The following is a 14986-nucleotide window of genomic DNA, read 5'->3' as shown; positions in this document are numbered from 1 at the left end:
CTGGCTTGTAAAGAGCATGTTGTGTTTGCCCTTTACAATCCTTCTTTTGCCATGAAAGACCATGTTTATGCATTATGAATTGTACCAGAAGATCCTACACCAAGTCATGCACATACAACCTTCAAACAAAGAAGTGTGTATTCAATGTGATCTGAGTTTCCAAATCATTCTCCTTTTCTATCTGTGTAAAGTGTACATTATAAAGTATTTGAAGAGTTTGGCTCCAAAATAAGATATCAAAAATCATGTTTTTTAATAATGCATTCCAATTAATAATAATCAAACTGCAGTTGATAAAATAATAAAAACATGATTTTTGATTTTTTTTTAAACTCAGTTATCTCATTTTGGAACCATCTATAACACTCTATGGAATTATGAGATATAACCCAGTTACATTAAAGTAAATGTTCTTTGAATCTCCTGGTTGAAAATGGATAGTTCACCCAAAAAAATGAAAACTCATTTGACATCATGAAAAATCTGACTTCTTTTATTATGTGGAACACAAGAAGATATTTTGAGATGTCTCTGTGGTTTTATGTCTTTACAATGAAAGCCAACGGGGGCCAATGTTGTTTGGTTTCCAACATTCTCCAAAATATCATCGTTTTTGTGCTGCAGAAGAAAGTGAGTCACACTGGTTTGGAATGACATGAGAATGAGTATATGATGAAATAATAAAAAAATACATTTTACATTATAAGATCTGTGTGTAATTGAAGATGTTCCTCTGTTTTAGGTGGACTGAGCTGTATGGTGATGCTTCTCTTTGTGACTGCTGTAAATCCACATATCCTGCTTCTCGGAGAGCCTCTGGTCAGTATAACACCACATATTTGATGATGCTTATCTTTTTCATTTTCATGACAATAAAAATGAAATTCTCGACAGTCAAACCTGATGCTCTATTTTGACTGGAAGCTTTTTCAAAGGAATGAAGAACATTTAGTTGATTTCTGAAATGCATTTGAATGCCAGCTTTGTGGAGTTTACATCTTTATTTCTTTATTTACATTTATGCATTTGCCAGACGCTTATATCCAAAGCGACATACACTGCATTATACATTTGTTTCTAAGTATGTACAATCCCTGAGATTGAACCCATGATCTTGGCGTCATTGCAATGGTCTGACCACTGAGCTACAGGAATGCTTTCTCAGCTTTGCACAGAGATATTTACAGAACAGTATTTTGAGCTGGTGAGACAATTGAGACTGTATGTCACGAGGAAAAATATTGTGTTGGTTAAAGCTACAGTTTACCCAAAAATCATTAACTAACTACTCTTGTCATTTCAAACCTGTATGGCTTTCTTTCTTCTGCAGAACACACAAAATATTTTGAAGAAAGTTGGAAACCAAACAACACTGAACCCCATTCACTTCTGTTGAATTGGCATGAAATCAATGCAAGTATATAGGAGCAAGTTAACAACATTCTTCAAAATATATTCTTTTTCTTTCTGTGGAAAAAAGCTGAACAAGTGTGAAATGACAAGAGAACGATGACATCATTTTCATTTTTGGGTGAACTTTCACTTTATGTTGCTTTTGATAATGGAACAAAGTTGTTAATGGTTTGCTATACAATTTCAGGATGCCATTCCTTATGCTGCACAAAAACTTCACACTCTTTACCTTTTTTTTAACAGGCTATCAATGATCATCAGTTAGTCGTGGGACTTGAATCTGGGCCGGGAACCTTCAGCAGCTGTTGACTACATGTCTGATTTTTCTGTAGCTGGTCATAATGACTTTGAATTGTTCTGGGAATCGAATGAATACTAGAGGATTATAACATCTGTTATGGTTCAAGATATTCTGTTCTGTGCAGTTGACTGTAACATCTGAATTCAAGTAAATTTGAGAAAACCTTGCATTGCAAATCGTTTACGAAACAATACTTTTTGCATCTGACATTTATCCTCACTTTGTGCTGTATTCATATATCAGCACTGGTATGTTTTTAGACATCTCGCCTAAGTGTCTTTCCATTTTGGAAAACTCTTCATTTGACAATAGAGGCTGGAATAAATTTATAGGTTTTTCCTTTCGGAATTCTTTGGGGAACCCAAAATCGCTCGGAATGAGACTATTCCCAACCAAAGCATGGTGAAGTACTTTAACTTTGACTTTCTGCTGAAGAAAAGTTAAAGCATCGTCAATTCTCTGTCCGATGTGCTCAGGTCGCCACAATGACGGCGTATCGACCAGCAGCCGATGTAAAAGTGTGTTTTTCAAGTGGTAGCTTGTCAGCCCGCATTTACCGGTCAGGCCGATCTGATGATTGTGTAGGAAGGAGAGGATCTGCAGACAGCGAATGTGACAAGAATTCCGCGGGAGCATTTTGGTGAAGTGTTGAAGGAGGCTGTGTTCGCAGCGTGCAAAACATACGGGCCAATGAGTGTCCGACAAATGCATGATCGAAGAGAGATATGAGTTCAAGTGTGCTTCCGAGTCTTGAAACCGAACCACAGGTGTGATGTTTAAAAGAATCGCTTTACCTGATCTGAATCGAACTTTGAGACTTCCGGGGCTTTCGGTGTTACGAAATATTAGCTCAAAGTCGTATTTGTGACTGATCTCCTCCCATGCTTTCTTAATCGCATTTCTAAACCACTTCCCAGCACGTGTTTTAGAAAGGTAAGGACTGTCCTCGTGGCACAGAGGATCATTAATATAATCATCTGCTATGTTATCGGTTTTGTTATCTGGATGTAGGAGACACAGGGTGTCAGCGTCTGGGTTTGTATCGTTGCAAATGCAGATACTTGATACGGTATCTTTTACCATGTTCACGTTGCTGTATAAAGTGGTCTTGTCTCTGAAAAGCTCAAATCTAAAGCTGAAAGGCTTTCGAGGAATAATAGGTACGTGATATTCACAAACAAGGCCTTTTCTTGAAGGCCATTGCTCATACAATCTCCCAACTTCAACAAAGTCTTCAATCTGGACGTCTGGTCTCGCATTTCTCACAGTTTCCAAAAGGTCCTTCGCAAAACCTTCTACAAACGCGCAAGTTTGCCAACTCTTGCTCACTGGAACTTGAACACACTGGTCGTAGAAGCTAGTTAATGTCTTGTAATCAATTTCGGAGACTTTGGTGTTTAAGAACGTTGCATTTTTTCCATTTAGAAATGAAGGCATCTTCGATCGGGGTTTGAAATATAGTTTCCTGACCCATTTCAGAAATCGTACAAATGAGAACAAACTGAGGGCCTTCCAAAAGTACCAACTGTAATCGGTCATTTGGCCCTCAAACAATGCTTGGTTATCATGGTGGGTGTCAATATGGCCTGTTTTAGGCTTTTCTAAGAGTTCCTCGTCCCCCTGCGAGAAGTTCTGGTCTACATTGGACCCCGTTTGGTCTATGTCTATCTGACCCGTATTGGACATATGTGATGTCCGGTTTGCGGATACGTCCAATTCCTCCTGGTCATCTGGTGCAAACGCAGTTTGGCAGGAGTAGTTTTGGTCTCCCACTGGGAACATTTGTTCCTCATGTTGCACCATGGTCCTGACATTTGGCATCATTTGTTTAACATCTGACACGTCCCCCTCTCCCCCTGGATTTTGGGATACTTGCCAATTTGAATGTGGCAGGTTCGTGGCTGTGGACAGCTCTTCTAGCTTTTTACCCTCTTGCAGCAGAACACGCTCGTGTTCTTTCATGCCCACAATGGCATCATCGTCTAGGTCATGAAGGACATTGTGCTCTTTTGAAAGAAGTAGAGTGACGACCACGAAAATCACATTTAGAAATGTGTCCTCCATCCTGTGAAAAAAATAAATTCCAGTTCACCAAGCTGTATCATCACTGTTCAATTATTTTAAATGCATGATCACACTTACCTAGAAGGGATAAATACATTTTGTTTAATAAATGTGACCTTGGATCACAAAACCAGTCAATAAAACATCGTATGGGGCAAAATAATCTTTTTTTCTTTCATACCAAAAATCTTTCTATTAAGTAAAGATCATGTTCTATGAAGATATTTTGAAAATTTTATAGTGTTAATATACAAAAACTTTATTTTTGTGAGTGAATGCAGCAAAATCGTGACACAAAATTGCCTACTGCCGACTCTTAGGGAATTACCCACTCAAGTTTGGTATCTATAGGAAGCTTTCGGGTTGATCTATTCTCCACAACGTCATTACAGCGGTTAGCCAATAGAGAGCATTAAAACAAACATGTTTCTTCTTAGCATCGGCCTGCTACAGCGTGTCTGATGGACAACTTCAAATGCGATTTTGTCAATATTTCGATTTTTGCAACCTCAGATTCCAGAGATTTAAATAGTTGTTTCTCGCCAAATATTGTCCTATCCTAAAAAACCATCAATGGAAGGCTTATAACTCAGCTTTCAGGTGATGCATACATCTCTATTTTCAAAAACTGACCCCATAAGCTGTTCATCATTTCCTGTTTAGAAATAAAGACGAATGCTAAAAGATTCTAGAGTTCTTCTAGAATTCCAATTTGTTTTACACTCTCCTTCCCATCTAAACTCTTAATGTTAATGTTTGAAGAAGCAATAAGATATTTCCTGGAACTGGTGTCTCTCATACTTATCAGATAACATTTATTCATTCATTTTGTTTAATTTAGCCATTTACTTTCTACTTCAATATTAAATACATACAGAATATAATGAAACTATCTTACTTACCTCTTGATACTACAACTTAAAACAAAAAAATAGATATGACGTAGAGTGGCAGATTCAAATATTCTGTTCAACTGAATTCTCACAGCGGATGTACACCAACAGCGACACTTCCTGAATACTGAGTACAACCCTTTCCTCTTTTTGAAAAGTAGCATGCTGGTTTGTAACCGTAAAGATATGGTCCTCAATGTGACTGCAGCTTATGCAACAGAGAACAAAATGGGTCTTATTTGTCTTCGCTAAATATTAAAGTTAGATATTGTACAACTGAATCTTTGTTTACTATCTCTTTTGTTTTTACCGTCCTTTTAATAGCATTGAGATGTACAAATAGTCAGATACAAGTTTGATGTTTAAAAGCCCCTCTCAATTTTTTTATTAAATCAGATTGGCTCTACAAGTCATTGGAATTTAACGTATTTTAAACTGGCTTAAAAGAAGTTGAAATTAGATAAACTAGTTTTTTTAGTTATATGAAATGCAATTGGTTTTACAGTGACTTGAAAAGCCAGTTTCATTTGTCCTAAAAATTATTCTTAAAAGCCTTTACTATGTTTATCACATTGTAAACAATAGATGTTCATGTTTCTATTGTTCAAAAAATGCTTTATATAAAACATATTTCATCTGTGCTCTCCAATGTCATCTAGATTCTCAGAAAACAGGCTATTGAGTTCCTGGTTCTATGTAGTTCTTTCTTCCGAAACACTCTGATTGGTCAAGCTGAGCCAGTGATTGGTCTACCACTTAGTGTGTGTTTAAATGGCCCGCCCATTACCCTATTCATTTTCTAGAGGGCAGAATCAAAGTACATTTTGGGGTTAATTTCACTAACCCAGGAAAAGGTTTGTTGAACTCCCAAACGAGCTGTTCATGGTCTTTAAAAAGCAATTTCTGTTCAAGAAATTATCTTCCTTTTCTGTGAACTACGAGTGTTGCGACTTGACAGATGTTCAAACAGCTATAGTTCAATTCTTTCAGACCTCCTCTTCAATATTTTGTGTAATCTCTTATTTTTGATAGTCATTCTCCTGTGCTTTGGCTCAATAAGCTTTGTACATCTGTTGCATTTTTGGCAACTACAAAATGATTTCCCAGGTTTCCACTGAGTACCACAAGTTTCTATTTGAATAGGGTGAGGCAACACCTTTGCATGTATTCTGGGCCACACGGCCTGTTACCATGGTCTCACCTGGTATGTAAATATGCAATGCAATCTTCCTACATGTGTATCTTAATATAAATTACGATGAAGTGGGACAGAAAAAGACATTTCAATATTTAAAATTCAATGATGTTGGAAAGGCAAAAACGTACAGATTACATATTCACCTGAAGCCAATAAGAATTGGAAAGCAACCAGAGGTTACATCACATGAAAGAAAGTGTGTTCGTTTGTGTGAGAGTGATCGAGGGCTGCTACAGATAAACAAATTTTTTGCTCTGAGTCAAGGACGAACGAGTTGTACCATTGAGTTGACTGAAAGGGATCTACATCTAAGCAACGCATTGCAAAATTCTGTGAGTAGACCGAGCTGTAAATCTTTCTGTGATTTTTCAAATATTTATACAAATATTACCCCAAATGTCTGAGAATGCTGTTTCATGTCGACTTGACCAAAAGAAAAAAAAACATTGGCTAAAAACATTTTGCATTCAAATGTATATACATTCAATATATGCATATACAATTTTTTCATTCAGGTGCATCTCAGGCTAAGCCGACCAACAAATCAACATGGATAAATTTCGTATGATGTCCCAGATTCTCCAATCCAACCAAGAGTCGTTTATGAATGGCATATGTGGAATCATGGCTCTGGCAAGCGCTCAACTCTACACATCTTTCGAATTCAACTGTCCATGCATGCCAGAATACAACTACTCCTATGGGATAAGCATGCTGGTCATTCCACCCATATGGTTCTTCATGCTGGGTTTCGTACTGAACAACAACGTATCCATGTTGGCGGAAGAATGGAAACGGCCAAAGGGTCAAAGAAGGAAGGATCCCAGTGTCTTGCGCTACATGTGCGTCTCCATATCCCAGCGTTCCCTCATTGCACCGGCTGTCTGGATTTCAGTAACGCTGATGGACGGTAAAAGTTTCTTGTGTGCTTATAGCATGGACCTGGATATGACTGAGTTTGGAAAAAATGCAAGTGGGCTTTCAGATACGGAACTCGCACAGACGCTGGCCAAAATCCCATGCAAACTTATATTTGACAGCCCGCATGTCGTATCAAGAGAGGCAGCGACCAGATACATACGGTGTATTTCACAGGTATGGTTAATTTACAAGTTAGTTTTAATAGTTGCCCTGCCTGATAAATAATTTAATATGATAAATTGTTACATTTTGTTTTCTGGGGAGGGGCTAATCCAGAGCTCGAGCCAGAACTCCAAAATAAGGGCTTCCAAAATTATCAATCGTTCTTAATGTATGTTTGAATAGACATATACATACATTCAACTGCTAGAGACAGAATCCTTAAAAAAAAAATTAGGCGAAATTTTTTATATAAAGGTTATAAATTGATTTGCATTTCAGTCAGTGAAATAAGTATTTGATCTCCGAGAAAACATAACTTTGTATTTGATGGAGAAACCCTTGTTGGCAAGCACAGAGGTAAAACATTTCTGATAGTTGGTCACCAGGTTTGCACATTTTTCAGGATCAATTTTTGACCACTCCTCTGTCAGAGGAGTGGACAAATCGCTCAACAAATTGAAGTTTTAGCCTTCTTCACAGATGTTCTATGGCACTAGGATCTAGAGACTGGCTATGACATTTAAGATGCTTCTCCTTGAGCCACTCTTTGTCTTGGGAATATGTTTTGGATCTTTGTCATGTTAAAGGCACATTGAAGACCTATCTTCAGTGATCTAGTAAAGCGAGGATGTTCGTGTCCTAGATTTTATGGTACACTGGCCCGTCCCTCAGCCTATCAATGCGGTGAAATCATCCTGTGCCCGTAGCAGAGATAAAAAGCCCTAAAGCATAATGTTTCCAACACTGTGCTTCTCTGAAGGGATGGTGTTCTTGAGGTCATAGTCAACGTTTCTCTCTTTTCAAAAACTGGAGTAATTTTGGTCTCACAGCAATGGAAGCACTTTCGGCAAAGCCTTTTCTGAATCATTTTGATGTTCAATGTAAAACTTCAGACAAGCCAGGTGGCCAGGAGGACCTTGCAGGTGCTTCAAGATTTCAATCTATTGTGGCATCAATGTTGGGTGTAACTAGCTACTAGGTAATTAGTTACTGTAATTTAATTACTTTCCCCTTGAAAAAATAAAGTAAGGGATTACTCATATGTTTTCTGTAATTTAATTACAGTTACTTTTGATGTGATTAAACTAAATACTTTGTGAAATATATGCGTGCAATAGTGTAATTGACATCAAAATTCAAAGTCTTACTTTAAAATCTGTGCTTTAATGTATAATTCTCACATTTGTAATACTTTGGTTAATAATATTATTTATTTGAATGATTTAAATAAGCCGTTTCATGTCTATCCTTGAATCACTAAACTAATCAAGGTTGATGTAGGATATAGAAAGTAATTAGTAATGAGTAACTAAATACTTTTTGGACAGAGTAATTTGGACAGTAATCTAATTAAAATATTGAATATGTAATTAATTACTTTTTCATAGTAACTTACCCAACACTGTGTGGCACAGCGTGTTACCAATGGTTTGCTTGCTAACTGTGGTCCCAACTGTCTTGAAATCATTAACAAGCCTCTTCCGTGTAGTTCTGGGCTGATCTTTAACCCTCGCATGATCATCTTTACTCCATTGGGGAAATCTTGCAGGGAGCTCCAGAACAAGGGCACTTGATAGTTATTTTGGTATTTCTGCTATTTCAAAATAATGGCACCAACAGTTGTCTCCTCACCAAGCCTCTGTCTGTAGCCTATTCAAGGTTTGTGCAGGTCTACAATCTTGTCCCTGACATCCTTTAAAACCTATTTTGTCTGGACCATTTTGGTGGAGAAAGGTTGAAATGGAATATAGAGATTATGTTGGCAGGCATCTTTATACAGTGGCAAGAAAAAGTATTTGAACCTTTTGGAATTGGAACCTGAATAAATTTCTCAGAAAATGTGATCTGATCTTCATATCAGTCTTAATTGAACACACTCATTCAACATTAAAAAAGTAAAAAGTATGTGAATCCTTAGAATTATTAACTGGTTGACACCCCTTGGCAGCAATAACCTCAACCAGGAGCTTTCTGTAGCTGTGGATCAGATTTGCACATCGTTGAGGAGGAATTTTAACCCATTCTTCCTGGCATAACTGCTTTAGCTCGGTCATATTTTTGGATGTCTCATGTGTGTGGCCCTCTTCAAGTCAATCCATAGCATCTCTATTGGGTTGAGGTCTGGGCTCGGACTTGGCAACTCCAAAAGGCGGATTTTGTTTTTATGAAGCCCTTCTGTTGTTCTGACTCCAATTAGCTTTTTTGAGGTCATTAACTCAAGGGTTCAAATACGTTTTCCCACAAGTACTATGAGTTTTTTTTTTTGTTGTTCTCAATAAAGACATGAAAGATAAAAAAAGGTTGTGTTATTATTTAAGACACATTATCCTTGTCAATACACTTGACTTAGATGAAGATCAGATCACACTTTATAACAAATTTATTCAGAAAACCATGAAATTGCCACTGTACAAGATGATTTAGGAGTACTTTCTGAAAGTGACAGGATTCTGCGGTCCATATAGGCACGTAACCAATCTGTGGAGCCAGAATTCTTGCTAGTTGGTAGGGGATCAAATACTTATTTCACTGACTTTAATACAAATCAATTTATAACCTTTATATACAATTTTTATATTCTGTCTCTATCAGTTAAAATTAACCTACCATAAAAATGATAGACCCTTCATTTGTTTGTAAGCAGGCAAACTTACGAAATCAGCAGGGGATCAAATAATTATTTCCCTCACGGTACAAATACTACAATTATTAATAATCATATAAACACAAACGTTATAATTGATTGATCATGAACAATCGATTTGACTATATAAAATATTTATATATATTTTTTAATTATATATATATATATAAAATAAATATACATTCCACATTTCTTAAATATATACATGTATTTTTGCCTATGAATATACATGCCACATACACATAGGCTGTATTTTTGTTATCACACATGTTTTTATTGATTCACTGATTTTACTACATATCAATGCATTCTCTGACTTACAGTGTATCTATTTTTTCATTATTTTGTTTGTTTCTTGGCATCAAGCCCATGACCTTTGCATTACTAGCGGAATGCTCTATACCAGTTTGACTACAGGAATGAGTGCTATCATACACTGTGATTTCTTGTCTATTTTCTGAATGTTCCTTACAGGCCTGTGGATGGGTCTTCCTGATGATCATTACAACCATTGCATTCTTGGTCCGAGCCATCCGGCCCTGCTTCACACAAGCCGCCTTCCTCAAAACGAAATACTGGTCCCACTACTTAGACATTGAGCGCAAGATGTTTGACGAGACTTGCACAGAACATGCCAAAAGTTTCGCCAAGATCTGCATCAAGCAGTACTTTGAGGGCGTAAGCGGTGAGATTCCCAGCTTGTCCACTCAAACACGTGTGGATGACACCGTGGACGGCGAGGAAAAACCTCCTACTGAAGAAGACAAACTTTATGGCGTTCGTCGACAGGACTCTATGAATAAAGTACTATTGGACTGGCACGCGTGCAAGCCTCCCCTCACTCTGAAAAAGTTTGCAGAAGCTACTGGACCAAATGGCATTGCTGATAAAAATCATTTGAATGGCCTAAAGCGTGGTTATGTAAATCCAGGCCTAGATGTTGGGCAAAATGAATTGGACAGTGGGTGTAATAATGCTAACATTCATCCAAAGAAAAATGGTTTAACAAATAGCTATACAAACAACAGCACATGCCAGAATGGACTTACTAACAATGGAGTCTCTTCTCCAAGCAGTGCTCAGCAGAAACCATGGGCAGTGTATTACAGTAAAGTCTGAGATTGTTTCGGCTCAGACATGTTTTTTTTTAAGATTTACATTAAAAACCACTTCCGTTGACATTGCATTAGTGGTCCTATGCCAGTAGATTTAAATGTTTAGTTAACCAGAGACTGAAAGCACTAAATTAAACTAAACTAAATTGACAATTTTGAGCCTCCTTGGTTGTGGCAGAAAGTTTTCCATTTATTTCCAAATAGAGATTTAAAAATGATCAGATCATCACAAGCTTTGATTTGTTAGGAAAAAGGTTTAAACGTAATAAAAAACTGTGTTTTGAAATCCATTTGTGACGAAATACAATTGAACAACACAATGTGAATGCTAGTTTATGAAAGACTGTCAAATTTGAAAGTAGTCATATGAAATTATTAGTTATGAATAATTGAATTGTATACAGTTCATTATATAAAGATCATCAAGTTTGTTTGAATATAGAAATATGTTTTTTATCTGTATACACTTTGTCTCGTTTTACAAATTTTTCTATACTGAACGGTATCAGTGATTTCTATTTAGCCTATATAGGTATAAATGGTTATATAGTAATATCAATACTGTCAGTAAAAATCAAGCTTTCATTTCTCATTAGCATAAAAAGATTTATTGGAGGTTTCCCAAACAGGGATGAATTTAAATCAGGACTAGGCCTTAGTTTAAACAAGAAATTTAAGTAGTTTTACCAAACATGCCTTACCAAAAACATTACTTGAGACAACACAAAGGCAATGATGTACTTTAAGATATGGCAGTGCAAGATTTTTTGTTTTGGTTTGGACAACTCTAGCATTTAGCTTAGTCTAGTGCTGTGTCTGAAACCGCTCACTCCTTCACTGTTCCCTACACAGCGAACGACATTTGAGTCCTCTATATGGGGAAGAAGTGAATGAAAATAAGTGAACGATTTCGGACATTAACGTAATATAACTTGTGCTTGAGTGTATATACTGTCCTGGACATTTAACATAACGGTTAAATTAAACTTGTGTATGGATTGCTCCAAAAAATGGTAAAGTTTATTTTCACCTTATTTGTCACGTTTTTTATTAGTTTTTATTAAAGAGTACAAAACAAATGTTTGCCACTTTTATTTACTTTAACGTTTATTACGTTTCATAAAATTATTTTATATATTTAAAATAAAGCACCACTGTCTATAACATTCATTGAATCTTTTTGTTCTCAAAAATACGCAAAAAGAACAAACACAAGTGTATAAACGTCAGGGCTGGACTGTGAAGGCAAATTGGCCCTTGCAATTTTAGGCCCAAAGCTATCTTTTTGTCGACGGGGGTGTTGTGGGGTGTGCTAACGTATTTTGTCGAGCAGGGGGTGTAGGTTACATGTTGTGCGGGCGGGGGGCATGACACTTGGTACCATGTCTTTTGCATTCTCTGTGCATTAGCTTTTGGAATACGTGCGTCAGAGAGGCCAAAGCGTCCGTTCCGCCCCAATACGTTAGTGGCCGGTACGCCAGATGGCCAGTCTGCCCCTGATAAACGTGCATTTGTAGCATTAACGGTCACTCTCATCCAGCTGATTCTAATCAAGCGTTGTCATGTGTTGATTCATGGGAAATAGTTAGTGAGCAAGTGTACATCGAATATATACTCAAAATCAAACTGCGTTGTGGATAAAAAAAGATTGAACGAATGTAGTGAATGAAGTAGTTCACTCAGGTTTCGGAACTGCATTACAAAATGGCGGACCCCCAAAATAATGCACTATATAGGAGCAGGGGCAGATCAAGGTGGTCAGCGGCCCCAAGGCAGCTTTGCTATCAGGTGCTTGCAGTTTAGTTTCAGAACGGAGCACGGTTTGCATAAAACATCGCTAATGTAAAAGCTGTCACGCAAACTCAGGTGCGCGCCTGATAAATAAGAAATATTATAAAAATCTAAAAGATGTGAATTAAAGCTGACACACACATGAACAAGGTAGAGTTAGTTTTGTGGCTGTAAGTCATTCTCATTAAATGGTATTGAGCTATTTTAATATGTATATGTAACTTTAGAGACAGTCCCTAAATTCACGAATATCGAGCAGCCAACGTCAGTACATAAACTGTATAAAACAAAGCCTTTATAAACCAACCTGTATAATATGCATGTCATTGTGGAATAACTCCCTGAAATATTTCTGATGACATAATGAGCTAACTGCTGCTACAGCTAAGAAACCCCGTTGCAGTTGTTTTAACGGCAGTACCGATGTTAGCCAAGGAGTGCTGCCAGTCCATCTTAGTCAAGTTGTTGTTTTAACCTTAGTATTTTCCATTTTTGTGCTCCACTATTGTACTTTCTTTGTACAATGGACGTTTGCCGTCTACGTCAAGCAACAGCAGTGACGTAAATTTAAATGATTGATATGATTTCACTTGCACTTGATTAGACAGATGTGACCGGTTTATTTTTTGTTATTTTTCTTGTGGGCCAATGAGGGTCAAATTGTGTACCCACTGAAGTAGATAAAAAAAAAATATCTTACCAATGAGAGGCCTCTAAAACAGGTGGGGCCCCTAGGCTTCAGCCTAGGCAAATTTGTGCTTTAATCCGCACCTGTTTAGGAGATAGGGAATGGTTTCAGACACAGCCTAGGATTTGTCTAATCCCTGTCCGGAAAACCGCCCCTATATGCCCCTAAATCCAAGTCACAGATTTTGTTGTAGCACTTTACGACACCAGGGGGCATAATATCTCTGAACTTGCTATTGAAATCCATAAAAAACATTATGCCCTCAACAATGGTACTTTCATAAAACAGGCCTCATTTCAGACTTGGAAACGTTATGTTAAGTCCAAATGTACATTAATGTGAGTTACAGGTATGTATGTTCCTCCCATAAACTGATATAAATTTTAATAAATGCTTTTTTGAAATGAGTGCATTCAAACATAAACATTTAAAGGTCCAGTGTATGAATTAAGCGGCATCTAGTGGTGAGGTTGAGGATTGCAACCAACGGCTCACTCCACGCCATACCTTTCCGAGCACTACTGCTGACACAAAACTAAAATGTTGACACGTTTTCGTTTCTTTGCCGAAGAAATATATAACTTATCCCACTCTTTAGAGTTTGTCCATTTAGGGTTACTATAGAAACAACATTGTGAATTTCATTTAAGGGGATCAGTGGTGAATGTATTCTAAGGTAATAAAAACATTTCGAAGTTTATATACGCTTTGGGCCTAAAATTGCAATATAAACTTGCACACCTCCGAAGACATAGTTATGTATATTATACTGCATTTCTGTCAATAGATCCTCCAAAAGAATTACATGCTGGACCTTTAATTATCCCATTTATTACTCACTAGGCTTCTTAACCATTGCAAACCCAGCGAGACCACACATTTTTCAGCCTGACAACATCACACAATGCTTAAGTGAACATAGGAAACTTTTTTAAATAGTCAAAACCGTCATGAAAATGTAAGAAAATGATCTTTCTGAGTACTGCCTGGAGTATCTTTTGACCTTAAACCCATGTATGTGTAAAACTAAAATGAAATGCAATCCGTGTTTTGTTAGATATGCAGTAAATAAGCTGTTTAACCTGAAACTGAACTCATGAGCTGAGAGAGAGAGAGAGAGAGAGAGAGAGAGAGAGAGAGAGAGAGAGACAGAGCACATGGTTGTTAGGCGAGCAGCTGTTGTCTCTAGAGCAGAATCTCTCACTATTGTCGGGGGGCTGGTAGCTTTGGTCATTTCTTAAAGTTGTTTTTCTCTCATTGTATATTTCTTTGAAATTACCTTTTCAAATTGTTCATAAAATTCATAATGGTCACACATTTACCAAACATGATGCTGCAAAGTACCACAATCCACAAAGATCCACTATAAGAGTGCAATAAAAGTTGTCTACACAACTTGTGCTCTACAAATCCTCCAAAGCAGAAACAACAGATTTGTGAACAAGACTGATATTCACTGATATGTCTCTGCTGCATGAAAAAAGCAACTTTCACATTTTAATATTTTCCATCATTTAATTTTTCCTTATACACTTTTCTTATGCATCTACGGTTTGTTAGTCTATAACATGTATTTTCTGTAAATATGCCTGGCAACCATGCAAAACTACACAAAACAACTGCAAGTACTAAAGCTATTTAACTTAGTGCTTTTGTAGGTCATACAGCAACATGATCTACATCTGATCTGATGCGCTGCATAAATGTCACCACTCTCTTTCTCTCTCTCTCTCAATTGCATTTTAAGTGTGCTTTATTGGCATGACAAAATATACATTCGTATTGCCAAAGCATTT

At 37.1% G+C, this 14986-nt stretch overlaps 2 protein-coding genes across 2 annotated transcripts; one reads left to right on the top strand and one right to left on the bottom strand.

Moving 5' to 3' along the window:
• Nucleotides 1-542: 542 nt before the first annotated feature.
• Nucleotides 543-4778, bottom strand: LOC130408030 (inositol 1,4,5-trisphosphate receptor-interacting protein). The gene is made up of 2 exons (XM_056731431.1): nt 4681-4778; nt 543-3779 (listed from the first exon to the last, which is right to left on the bottom strand). The coding sequence occupies exon 2, from the start codon at nt 3776-3778 to the stop codon at nt 1931-1933; it is 1848 nt and encodes a 615-aa protein (XP_056587409.1). The 5' UTR covers nt 3779; nt 4681-4778; the 3' UTR covers nt 543-1930.
• A 1333-nt stretch (nt 4779-6111) lies between these two features.
• On the top strand, nt 6112-10932 carry LOC130411615 (calcium homeostasis modulator protein 1). Its single transcript, XM_056736390.1, has 3 exons — nt 6112-6201; nt 6385-6964; nt 10071-10932. Exons 2-3 carry the CDS (start codon nt 6419-6421, stop codon nt 10713-10715), a joined length of 1191 nt encoding a protein of 396 aa, XP_056592368.1. The 5' UTR covers nt 6112-6201; nt 6385-6418; the 3' UTR covers nt 10716-10932.
• Nucleotides 10933-14986: the final 4054 nt, after the last annotated feature.

Source organism: Triplophysa dalaica, chromosome 2, assembly GCF_015846415.1.
Source record: "Triplophysa dalaica isolate WHDGS20190420 chromosome 2, ASM1584641v1, whole genome shotgun sequence".
Classification (NCBI taxonomy): Eukaryota; Metazoa; Chordata; class Actinopteri; order Cypriniformes; family Nemacheilidae; genus Triplophysa; species Triplophysa dalaica.
Note: the sequence above shows the minus strand (reverse complement) of the source record. Positions and strands in the feature narration are given on the sequence as shown.